The 13,269-nt window shown below is 38.7% G+C and overlaps 1 protein-coding gene across 2 annotated transcripts in view; it reads left to right on the top strand.

Annotated features, from left to right (window-relative positions):
* HSD17B4 (hydroxysteroid 17-beta dehydrogenase 4) overlaps nucleotides 1-13,269 on the top strand; it is an 88,160-nt gene that overhangs the window by 58,142 nt on the left and 16,749 nt on the right. For both annotated transcript variants that reach the window (XM_058738272.1, XM_058738279.1), the window contains exons 18-21: nucleotides 5,214-5,283; nucleotides 6,661-6,767; nucleotides 8,100-8,186; nucleotides 12,424-12,510. In XM_058738272.1, the coding sequence (XP_058594255.1) occupies nucleotides 5,214-5,283; nucleotides 6,661-6,767; nucleotides 8,100-8,186; nucleotides 12,424-12,510 (351 nt within the window). The remainder of the gene's footprint in view (nucleotides 1-5,213; nucleotides 5,284-6,660; nucleotides 6,768-8,099; nucleotides 8,187-12,423; nucleotides 12,511-13,269) is intronic.

The following is a 13,269-nucleotide window of genomic DNA, read 5'->3' as shown; positions in this document are numbered from 1 at the left end:
AAATTTTTTTAATGTTTATTTTATTTTATTTTATTTTTTATTTTTGAGAGAGAGAGAGACAGAGACAGAGTTCAAGCAGGGGAATGGCAGAGAAAGAGGGAGACACAGAATCTGAAGCAGGCTCCAGGCTCTGAGCTGTCAGCACAGCTGACAGTCTCGTGAATCATGAGATCACAACCTGAGCCGAAGTCAGATGCTTAACAGACTGAGCCACCCAGGCGCCCCTAGGATTATAATTTTAAATAGTAGTTCTCATTCATTTTTCTGTTTTTCTTCTTCAAATACTTAAGTTATATATGCATTGGATCTTTTTTCTGTCTTATTTTAGCCACTTTGTGGCTTTTTTTTTTTTTTTTTTTTACTTCTTTCTTGGTTTTGTTTCATTGTTTTTTTTTTCTCTCTTTCTTTTCTTTTTTTTTTTTTTAAGTTTATTTATTTGTTTTGAGAGAGAGAGAGCACAAGGAGCAGGGGAGAGGCAGAGAGAGAGGAAGAGAGAAAATCCCAAGCAGGCTTCATGTTGTCAGTGCAGAACCTGATGTGGGGCTCAATCTCGTGAACCGTGAGATCATGATCTGAGCTGAGATAAAGAGTTGGACACTTAACCAGCTGAGCCCCTCAGTGCCCCTCTTGGTCTCATTTCTGTTCTCTTGTTTTTTTTTCCCCTCCCTTTCTTGTGTGCCCCTTATTAAATTTTTATTTGAGTATGTTTTCCTCGGGGCGCCTGGGTGGCTCAGTCGGTTAAGCGGCCGACTTCGGCTCAGGTCATGATCTCACGGTCCGTGAGTTCGAGCCCCGCATCAGGCTCTGTGCTGACAGCTCAGAGCCTGGAGCCTGTTTCAGATTCTGTGTGTCCCTCTCTCTGACCTTCCCCCGTTCATGATCTGTCTCTCCCTGTCTCAAAAATAAATAAACGTTAAAAAAAAAAAAATTAAAAAAAAGAAAAAAAAATGAATATGTTTTCCTCTAGGCATCTTATAATTTAGTCTTCATTTCTGATAGGATTTCTCCCCCTTCCTTTTCTTTCTAGAGTTTAATTATATCTTATTTCATTCCTTCATGTTTGTTGTCTGTTGATGTTGTTCTTAGTTTTTGAATTTTAAATTCATGGTGTTTCTTTCGTATCCCCAAATGCTTGAATGTTGTGTTACAGTTTTGTTCTGTTTAGTAGTTGGTTGTTTGGGGAGATTTCATTTATGGTAATGTTTTGGTTCTTGTTTCCTCTTTTAGTCTTAGAGTAGCTTCATATAGATGGAGATTACTTAAATGTATGCAGTTTGAGAGGAAGATTGGTAGTTTGTGATGGTTTACATGATTCTCTCATTATGAAATTCAAGATTGCCCTCTTCTGTCAGTGTGGCAAAGTGCATTTTTTTTTAGAGATGGCTTTTTTGGAGTGGGACATTGTCGGGAGCTGTTTTATTCAAAACATTTTTTTAGTTCTCTTTATCTTAAATTTCCTCTCTTCTTTTTTCCTACATTATCCAGTCTTCAAAAGGGACATTGTTTTTTTTTAACCCTCTTCTCCCTTAGAAATGTGGCCAGTCTGGACTGCGACCTGGAGGCTGATACATTCTTAATTCTTCTCTTTGTAGTCAGTGCTCTTATCTTCAAGGATTCTTCTCAGTACTTTTTCCTCTTAAGGTGGTCTTTCTAGAAGTGACTTTTCTTTTCTTCCTCTCTCTTCCATGCACTGTTTCCGCGCTCCCCTCTCTACCTGCACCACTCTACAGTAGCTTGGAGAGGGTGCGGGAGATCGGTGTTCATTTTTGTGTTTATAGCAATTTGAAGTGGGCAGTATTCTCTGTCTTTTGGTTACACTGTAGGCTTGGGATCTGTGTCATTTTATTCCTTTTGTTGATTGTAACCTTTTTTTGGAGCATGTGAGGATTTGGGAAGCACAAGTTCCTGATTTCTTTTATTTAGCATTTAGTTTAACTTAAAGATACAACTTTTAAAAATAAAATTAAGGACTACTATACTCATATGTAGAAGATACTCCCACTGACATGTAATACACGGGCAAGGTAATTTATAGCTGATTTTCTAAGTTCTGTGTATATGTGTTTGCAAGTTTTAATGACTTTTCTATTGAGGCAGAGATGTAACAAAAGAAGCTTTTAACTCTCCTTCTGAAACTTAAAATATGAATGTCCCTCAAGATATTCAGAAAGTAAGCCTTGAACACAGTGTTCCTTATTATTTGGAGAATGGTTATTTTGCTTTATGATTGAATTTCGTCAAACCTCCAATTACTTGACTTTAGTCATGTCTCATGATGGCTCTTTTTTTGTCTTTGCTTTCTCTGCCATCTGTAGGAAGCAATGCTATCATTGAAAGAATATGAAAATTCTCAGGGCGCCTGGATGGCTCAGTCGGTTAAGTGTCTCATTTCAACTCAGGTCATGATCTCGTGGTTCATGAGTTAAAGCCCCACATCAGGCTCTGTGCTGACAGCTTGGAGCCTGGAGCCTGCTTCAAATTCTGTGTCTTCCCCTCTCTCTGCCCCTACCCCACTCACACTCTCTCTCTCTCTTTCTCAAAAATAAATAAACATTAAAGAAAAAAAGAAAGAATATGAAAATTCTCATATTCCTTTAAGATTTCTTTAGGAGAATTGGTTTTTGTTTTTTTTTTCCATTTATAGGAATGATCTCTGTGGGATAAGAATACTGGTACTAATCTTAAAACTTGGCTGTTCTACTTTTGTGCACTACAACTGCAGTAGGTGACTGACATTAGCCTCCTGGAACTGTCTCAAGTGACCTCAAGGAGAAATCAAAACCAGCAAGAACTGGGGAACCGGTTAAACAGAGACATGGAAGCAATATTTTTAAACAATCAGATATATAGAAACGTAATATATTTTTTTTAAGTTTATTTACTTATTTTGAGAGAGGGACAGAGCGAGCAGGGGAGGGCCAGAGAGAGAGGGAGACAAAGCGGGCTCCACACCCAGCAGGGCTCGAACTCAAAAACTGCAAGATCATGACCTGAGCCAAAATCAGGAGTCGGTCACTTAATTGATTGAGCCACCCAGGCGCCCTGAAACCTAATGTATTAAGATGACCTAAGGGTCTTTCTTGTGTCTCTGTGGAAATCAGAAAACCTTAGTTTTGACATTCATAACACATATACCTTGTGACGCGCAAGTATTTGGAGAACTGCTTACAAGCACACCTTCTCCCTTCCCCTGTAGCTGATGCGCTGCAGAGCAGAGCAGTTCTTCTGGGCAAATGGAAAGACGTTCCCAGGCTGGCATCCTCAGTAAGGCAACGAATAAAGCCTTTATTTACCTACCTACTTTGAGGTCGGCTTTCTTTCCGTCGATATACTGTTGCTAATACCTTTTAAGATAATAACAATAGCTCATATTTATTGAGGTATTAATATTTATCATGGGTAATGCTTTCTGAAAGGTTTATCAGGTGAGCAAATTGAAGCTTGGGGTGATAAGGAAACTCGGCCATTAAAGGCAGAGCTGGTATCAAAGCCCATGGTCTATCATGTGTTGAACAGTTTGCCTTTCAGACTCTGAAATGTATTTTTGCTTTCATTTGTATGCAACATAGTGATGTATATTTGCCTAGTATTTTCATTGTTTGTAAAGAGCTTTTCAAATATTGTCATTTAATCCTCCAACATATTATGTGGAATCTTGTAAGTCACCGCTGTAAGATAATTGTTGATCTGATTTAGTTATTCTTAGAAGGTAGTAGAAAGGGAATAATATTCGGCAATTGAGAAAATGAATAATTGATACAACTATTATATGTGGTGATGGAGAAGAGAAAGAGCTTATTAAAATTGTACAAAGCATATTAAAAAAGAAATGACATTTTCCTATGCATTATAGAAAATGTTGTTTTCTATTAATAAAATCTATTTAAAAAGAATAATCAATAATTAAAAAACCCAGTAATTAAGAAAGTCAGATATGCTGAAATGATTAGTCTTTTTTTTTAATTTTTAAAAAAATTTTATTTATTTTTGAGAGAGAGAGACACAGAGTGTGAGCAGGGGAGGGGCAGAGAGAGAGGAAGACACAGAGTCTGAAGCAGGCTCCAGGCTCTGAGCTGTCAGCACAGAGCCTGACTTGGGGCTCAAACTCCCAAGCTGTGAGATCATAACCTGAGCTGAAGTCAGCCGCCCAACCCACTGAGCCACCCAGGTGCCCCTGACATGATTAGTCTTTATGCAACATTTAGGTAGTCTTGGAAAGTCTAACATTGCAATCTATGAGAACAGGGAGAAGTATTGAGGCAGCACAAGAGGATCAAAATTAAATACAGATATATTAAATGCCTACTGTCTGCTATTTTGTGAATCTCTCCCCTTCTGAAAAGTACTTTCTAGTTTGAACAGTAAACAAGTTAAATGCTGGGAGCTCTGGTAACTTTTTTTCTATTGTTATCTGTATCTTTCTGCTCATCCTGCCTCATCTAAGTGAAGAAGTGATATGAAGGTCTGGGCCAAGCAGAAATTTAATCTTCATGGCAACCTGTCAGTCTATTTTGTTGCAGGAGAGCTAGTGCTCAGGACTTAGGGTACCAGGAGGGTGGAAGTTTGTGGTAGTCTACAGGCTTCAACTGAAAGCACCCCTAAATTATGTGCCTAAATTATGCTTGGTTAGCAGAGGCTGTAAACATCTACCTTATCTTCACTGTGTGTATGTGTGTGTGTTTTTTTAAATGTTTATTTATATTTGAGACAGAGTGCGAGCAGGGGAGAGGCAGAGAGAGGGAGACACAATCTGAAATGGGCTCCAGGCTCCAAGCTGTCAGCACAGAGCCTGATGTGGGGTGTGAACTTGTGAACCATCAGATCATGACCTGAGCCAAAGTCAGACACTTAACTGACTGAGCCACCCAGCCGCCCACCCTTTCATTGTGTTGTAATGAGAGTAGATTGATGGATTCCTTTCTGTGACTTGCTCCTCAGGCAGAGTTAACCATGGTTTTACCCAGGTGTAGTTCTTGGCCCCTTCCCATTACCCGACAGGTCCCCTCCTCCCCAGCTGATTCCAGTGGCAGGTGTTATAAAAAGCACTTGATTTACAGTTCATCTGTGTTAGAGATGGTTATTTTCTAAGTAGAGCTTCAATTTGGTATATTATATATTTCTTATATAAAAATTGAACATATTTCCTGTTTTTCTTTTAATGTATTTTCAGAAAGCACTGAGTGCTAGTTATTTTTATAATTCTTTCTCTGCAGGCTGCTTTGTACCGCCTCAGTGGTGACTGGAATCCCTTACACATTGATCCTAACTTCTCTAGTTTCGCTGGTGAGTTGCTTATAATGTGTACCAATGAAAACTAGTAGTTCTATTATCTAAATAACACTTAGGGACATTGCTACTTAAGACAGGTAGTTTGAGTAGTATTTAAAAAAATTTTTTTAATGTTTATTTTCTAGGGAGGTGGGGGTGGGGCAAAGAGAGAGGGAGACACAGAATCTGAAGCAGGCTCAAGACTCCGATCAATCTGTTAGCACAGAGCCTGACGCAGAGCTCGAACTCACGAACCACGCCATCGTGACCTGAGCCGAAGTTGGACCCTTAACCAACTGAGCCACCCAGGCATCCCAGTTGTATTTAAAAAATAGCCTTCTTGTAATACATTTATGCTAAGGGTAGAGAAAGTAGGAAGTAGTGTTCAGGAGGTGTTGTGCTTGGAATTCATAATTCAGATTGTGGAGGAAGGCAGCTCCTAGTGCAGGGTTAGGATTTTATCATGTAGGTGGGTGTCGGAGTTATCCTGCTGGGCAAGGACATTGGAGGAGAGAGGAAGGAACTGAAAAGCTAGGAAAGGATCATCTGCATACCTGGATATTGAAATCAGCAGGGGTGATTTCATCATCAGGACCACAGCCAAACAAAACAATTCTTTGTGTTCCCACATCTCTCACATTCCTTTCTTGATTCTTCTCTGTTTGTTTCATAGTTTTCTCCCTGGAAGTATTATTTATAAAATATTTTCCATGTTTCTTAAAATAGATGGTATTAATTCATCCCAGTGCTGTTTTTTTTTTGTTTTTTTTTTTTTAAATTTTTAATATTTATTTATTTTTGAGAGAGAAAGCGACAGAGCACAAGCAGGGGAGGGACAGAGAGAGAGGGACACACAGAACCTGAAGCAGGCTCCAGGCTCCAATCTCAACACAGAGCCTGCCGCAGGGCTGGAACTCATGAACCATCAGATCATGACCTGAGCTCAAGTCGGAGGCTTAACCAACTGACCCATGCAGATGCCCCATCATAGTGCCATTTGAAGATGTGTTTTTGAAATCCTGAATTAATTATCCTTGGTGCGTGTATATATATATATATGTATGTGTATGTATATATATATATATATATATATATATATATATATATATACAAATAAATTTTTTTTTAAGTTTTTATTATTTTGAGAGAGACTGTGAGTGGGGAAGGAGCAGAGAGGGAGAGAGAGAATCCCAAGCCAGCTGCTAGTGCAGTGTCTGATGTGGGGCTTGAACCCACGAAATTGTGAAATCATCATGTGAGCTAAAACAAAGAGTCGGTTGCTTAACTGACTGAACCACTCAGGGGCCCTTGGTTTTAAGTAGGAAATATACCTATATCTAACTCACTAAAGTCTCTCTCTCTTCTCTCTCTCTCTTTTTTTTTTTTTTTTAGGTTTTGACAAGCCCATATTACATGGATTATGTACATTTGGATTTTCTGCCAGGCATGTATTACAGAAGTTTGCAGATAATGATACGTCAAGATTCAAGGCAATTAAGGTATATGTGTATTATTGCATAATTTGAACATTAGTTCCCTTTTTTATTTTTAGAAAAGGAGTTTTAGTGACTTCATTTGAAATAGGTACCGTACTGAAGCAATACACATTTTTTTTTTTTTTTCAACATTTTTAATTTATTTTTGGGACAGAGAGAGACAGAGCATGAACGGGGGAGGGGCAGAGAGAGAGGGAGACACAGAATCGGAAACAGGCTCCAGGCTCCGAGCCATCAGCCCAGAGCCTGATGCGGGGCTCGAACTCACGGACCGCGAGATCGTGACCTGGCTGAAGTCGGACGCTTAACCGACTGCGCCACCCAGGCGCCCCGAAGCAATACACATTTTTATTATTTCATTGACTTGGCAATCAGCCTGTGTTCTTATTGTAGCTATAAATACCTCTTACGCATGAACCATGAAAGATATCATATACAATTATAATTTCCACAGATTAGTTTGATTCATTAATTAGGAGCATACATGCATATGTCAGTATATCCGCATTAATAAAAACTTGAGGTTTACCTTAAACATTTTTTTTCTTGACTATTTTGTAATTTGTCTTAATTTAATTAAAAAATGTTAAGTGGCTGCATTTGAACTCATTAACGTATACCTATGTCAACATGACGGCTGCATATTGATTTTAGTTTTTGTACTTTTAAGTTGGTTTCACGTTTTCATCTATTATAAATTACAAAAAAAACCCTGTCTCTACACAGCATCTTTGCAGAAGTTAAGTCTAAAGACAGACACTAACAAATGGTTTAAGACAGTGTCAAATGGCTCCAAAAGCTTTTATCAGTTGTGTTCTGTGCAGCAGTGAAATTGCATTTTCTGATGTGTTGCCTTTAATAACACAGATTATTTTCATGCTTTTCATTTTATTGTAGCTACTCTTAATAGCTAAACATACACAGAGCAAATAATATGGCATAGAAAATTATGAAATAAGAAGTGGGATTATTTTGTTCTAGATGCCACCCCAAATCTTAGTCCCTGGATATACTTAGTACTGCTTTAATCTGCATTGATGAAGCTGTTCTGGGACTACCTGTATAACTGTCCTTAATACAATGATGTTTCTGTTTCTCAAGATTAAACACTATTCATGGATTCTGTGCTTTGAAAGATAAAGAATGAGCTTATAAGAACTGTATCGTTGCTGTAATTTTTTCTTACTACTGTTTTTGTCCTTTTAAGAATTTAAATATATTTAAACCTGTTTTCTTCCTTTTTTGTTCTCCAACCTTCCTTGGAATTTCTTTCCCCATGAGTAGAAAGGTTTCATTTTAAAACATTGTTAACCCCCAAACTCCTTTCTTTTAAAGGTTCGTTTTTCAAAACCAGTATATCCAGGACAGACTATAAAAACTGAGATGTGGAAAGAAGGAAATAGAATTCATTTCCAAACCAAGGTATGAGTAATGTAGTCAGAGGGGCTTTGTTACCTGGTTCACCACACCCTGTAATTGTATTCTGTCTTACAGTGTTATTTTGGTTAGTGCTATGGGTATGATAGAAAATGTAGAGAGTTTCTTTTTAATTAATGGTAACTTCAAAAAAAAATTTATTTTGAGAGAGAGAGAGAGAGAGAATGGTCCCCCGTGCGTGCACGTTAGCAGGAGAGGGGCAGGAAGGGGGGGGGTGGGGGGGTGGAGAGAGAGAATCCCAAGCAGGTTCCACGCTCAGTATGGAGCCTGACACAGGGCTTGATGTGGTGACTGTGAGATCATGACCCGAGCTGAAATCAAGAGTCGGATGCTTAACCAACTGAGTCACCCAGGTGTCCCTAATCAGTGGTAACTTTTAATTGAAAAGGTGTCTATGTCCCTTGTTTTTTGTTTTATTTTTTGCTGAATTGGTGCCTGCCTTTGTACAAGAGGCACAGCTATTCTGGAAACCCAGCCTTTTTGACTCAGCCAATCAACTTGTCAAAATGTAATCTTCAGAATATTAAAGGCATCACTCTTCCGCAGGTATAAAATGAAAATATGATGGGTGCCTGGGTGGCTCAGTCTGTTAAGTGTCCGACTTCAGCTCAGGTCATGATCTCACGGTTTGTGGGTTTGAGCCCCGCGTCGGACTCTGTGCTGACAGCTTGAAGCCTGGAGCCTGCATTGGATTCTGTGTCTCCCTCTCTCTCTCTGCCCCTTCCCTGCTCGCACTCTGTCTCTCTCTCTCTCTCTCTCTCTCAAAATAAATAAACATAATAAAAAAGTTTTTTTTTTAAATTGCATCAATGAGGGGCACCTGGGTGGCTCAGTTGGTTAAGCATCCAACTTTGGCTCAGGTCATGATTTCACACTTTATGAGTTTAAGCCCTGTGTCAAGTTCTGTGCTGATAGCTTGGAGCTTGGAGCCTGTTGTGGATTCTGTGTCTCCCTCTCTCTCTGCCCCTCTTCCACTCATGTTCTGTTTCTCTTGCAAAAATAAACATTAAAAAAGATTTTTTTTTTAAGTGAAAATATGACAAATCTAATTGCTTAATGAGGGAGCCAGCAAGATGATAAAAGTGGTCCAAAAGAGAATTGGAGTAACAATATATGGCCCAACAGGACCCACTCTAAATAATTTTGCTGAATTAGAGACAAAACTAGTTAATGTTGTACAGGACAATAAAACCATACCCTTATGGGTATGTTTTCTACTGGATATCTCAATCATACAGAAATCCACAAATTGTGGATGAAACTGGAGGGTATTATGCTAAGCGAAATAAGCCAGTCAGAGAAAGACAAATACCATATGATTTCACTCATATGTAAAATTTAAAAAACACAACAGATGAACAAAGGTGAAGGGAAGGAAAAATAAGATAAAAACAGAGAGGGAGACAAACCATAAGAGACTCTTAAATACAGAGAACAAACTGAGGTGGGGAGGGGTGGGGGGATGGGCCAAATGAGTGCTGGGCATTAAGGAGGACACTTTGTGATGAGCACTGGGTGTTCTATGTAAGAAAGGAATCACTAAGTTCTACTCCTGAAAGCATTATTACACTATATGTTAACTAACTTGGATTTAAATTTTAAAAAACCACAAATTAACACCTTATGTCACAGAATTTGGGCCTAGTGAATAGTAAACAAGACACAAAATAAGTATGTATCCCTAAAGAGTTAAGTAATGTTTGGGTGAGGCTGTTAGCAGTGTTCCGGTAAAATACTAAAAGGACATGCGATCATTCCTTTATATGTGAGATTTTTAAAGCTAATTTTTGTTAATATGGTTGACCAAGCTGGTACTTTTTGGCTTGATCATTTTGTACCACACAGATGGTTTGTGTTGGGCAGTGTAGGCACCATCATGAATAATAATAGTAGCTATTAAACATCTCTGAGCAGGCTGTACCATAATCTCTAATATACCTAAGAACTCTGTATTTGATGAAAGAAAATCTGGGTTCAGGTCTTTCTTTTTATTATTATTATTATTTTTTTAACATTTATTCATTTTTGAGAGACAGAGACAGAGAGCACGAGCAGGAGAGGGGCAGAGAGAGAGGGAGACAGAGGATCTGAAGCAGGCTCCATGCTGTTAGCACAGAGCGTGACGTGGGGCTCTAACCGATGAACCATGAGATCATGACCTGAGCTGAAGTTGGACACTCACCTGACTGAGCCACCCAGGTGCCCTGGGTTTGGGTCTCTTAAATACCATCTCCTGGTCCCACAGAAGGTGGTGGAGCCGGGGTACAAACCCAGGTCTTCTGGCTCAAAGCCTACATCCCAGGGCCCTTGCTCTTCTTACTATATCACAATTTCTTTCATAAATAAATAACTTTGTGGAACTCTTCTTTATGTGGTTGCCCTACTCCTCATTAATTCCTGTAGCTTGCACTATCACTTGCCTGCTTTATTTGTGTATATGCTTCATTTCCCATGGCCTTTTGTCTTTTCAGTTTCCTTTCAAGCTCTTACCTTGCCCTTGGAGGCAGCAGCTCCTTACTGCTCACTCCTCTTTTTCTGCCCACACAAACTCACATACTGCCTTTCTCTCAAGTCCTCCTATGGTTAATGTTTGTGCCACATATTCTGGAGCCTTCCTGTTTTCTCATTGTTTTGATTAAGTTTTATTTTTTGAGTAAGATGATGAAATCTGAAAGTGTTAAGGTCCATGACTATATTACAGGTTTCTGTTTTCTCCAGGTCTAGTAATGAACAGCACAGAAATAATTTCCATGGATACAACTGAAAGGGCTGAGAAATAATTTAATGTCTGAATATAATACCTTCTTGCCATTTTGATAAAACCTAAGCATATCTTCTTATCTTTTCACTATATTTGCTCTTTCCCCCCAGTGATTAGAGATACTCTTTCCTATTAGTTATATATAGGATCCTTTCTCCCTCCCTTCCTTCCTTCCTCCCTCCTCCCCTCCCTCCATCCCTCCCTTCCTTCCTTCCTTCCTTCCCTTCCGCCCTTTCCCTCCCCCCTTCCTTCCTACTTCCCTCCTCTCTTCCTTCCCACCTCCCCTCCTCCCCTCCCTCTCTCCCTTCCTTCCTTCTTTCATGTTGTATTTTAAGAAACATTTTAAACTAATATTCCAAAATGACATGCTTGGCTTGGTCACAAGAAAGTAATTTACTAAAGTATATTTTGTTCATAAATTGTCTCTTTCCATGTTTTGCACTGTATATAATTAGAACAAAATGAACAAATTGTTTGAAAAATCTTTTTTCTCAAGTATGATGGCAAGTAGTCAAAGGAGTGTGCTCTTTTCTTTTTTTAATGTTTTATTTATTTATTTATTATTTTGGGAGAGAGACAGTGCACAAGCAGGGGGCTCAAACTCACAAACCGTAAGATCATGACCTGAGACGACTAAGCCACCCAGGTGCCCCACAATTATCTTCTTAAGTGTTAAAAGTCAACATTAATGCCACCTTAATTTTTAGACGTTATCCTGTATATTTGTAGCAATATCACAATTTTATGAAAGAGTAGCTACTGGAATAATTTTAGATGAAGTATTAGGAATTAGAATTTGAATTCCTCAAATGAATATTTTGATGAAAGTATATTTAAGCATTTTGTTTATGCTATGTATACTTCCTATTTGAAAGAACTTGGATTATTACTTTAAAAAGACCAATGCAGTCGGGGCGCCTGGTTGGTTCAGTAGGCTGAGTGTCTGACTTAGGCTTAGGTCACAATCTCGTGGTTTGTGAGTTTGAGCCCCCCCCCCCCCCCCACCTCGGTCTCTGTGCTGACAGCTCTGAGCCTGGAGCCTGCTTCAGATTCTGTGTCTCCCTCACTCTCTGCCCCTCCCCCGTTCGTGCTCTGTCTCTCTCTCTCAAAAATAAGTAAACATAAATTTTTTTTTTTTTTTTTTAAATCTCCAAATACGAATGCCAGGGGTCCACCCCAGACTATTTAAATTAGAAGTTTGGATATGGGACCTTGGTCATAGGTATTTTTTAAAAGGGCATCAGTTGACTCCAGTTAGGGTTAATAACAGTTGTAGTAAAACAGTAAGACTTCATGTTTATTCATCTTGATATTTAATTTATAAACTTTATTTAATTTGGATGATTATTTTCTTATGAGGAAAAACTGTAATTTTAAATGACTTTATACTGTTTTATGGCAATACTGTGTTTTCATTGGAATCATCAGAGTGAACTGGTGTTTTTCCCTCTTCTCTTTAAGATTCATGAAACCGGAGACATCGTCATTTCAAATGCATATGTGGATCTTGTGCCAGCATCTGGTATTTCAGCTAAGACATCCTCTGCGGTAGGTCGTAGAAACTGGTATCCCAGTCATTTCCTGAGTTATGCATTTCAGTTAACATTACTTCTAGAGTGTTCAGGCTGCTTTAGAAAATTAAGAGCTCTGAAAGATTCTTATTCTTTAAGGATAATAATTCAAAACTGTGAAAGTAAAAGGAATACTTTGACAACTTAGAAATTTTTAAAACTTTTTAAAGGGAGATGCTGGGGTGGCTTTCAAGAGAAAATACTTAATATTTTAGTTTTAGAGTAGCTGAATCAGTTGTTTCTTTTTTAAAAAAAACTTTTTTTTTTAATGTTTATTTATTTTTGAGACAGAGAGACAGAGCATGAACAAGGGAGGGTCAGAGAGAGAGGGAGACACAGAATCTGAAGCAGGCTCCAGGCTCTGAGCTGTCAGCACAGAACCTGACGCGGGGCTCGAACTCACGGACTGTGAGATCATGACCTGAGCCGAAGTCGGCCGCTTAACCGACTGAGCCACCCGGGCGCCCCTGAATCAGTTTTTTCGTTGGAAATTTTAAGCTAACAATATTTTGGGGAAAAGCAGATGAAAAAGTTAAATATCCTGTATCTTTTCTTGATTTAAAGATCTGTGTAAAGCTTTGTATGCAAGTATGAAAACAATAGCATGTATTATTTATTAAAATATTTGTGTTACTCGATTAACTTGCTGAGGCTTTTAATGCAAATGTTTCTATTCTCAGTCTTCAAAGTATTAACTTTGTAATCTGAGGTTCTCAGACACAGGATCTTTAATTGT

The sequence above is a fragment of the Neofelis nebulosa genome, chromosome 1 (genome assembly GCF_028018385.1).
Source record: "Neofelis nebulosa isolate mNeoNeb1 chromosome 1, mNeoNeb1.pri, whole genome shotgun sequence".
Lineage (NCBI taxonomy): Eukaryota > Metazoa > Chordata > Mammalia > Carnivora > Felidae > Neofelis > Neofelis nebulosa.
The sequence above is the reverse complement of the archived record's forward strand: the minus strand, read 5'-3'. Positions and strand labels throughout refer to the sequence as shown.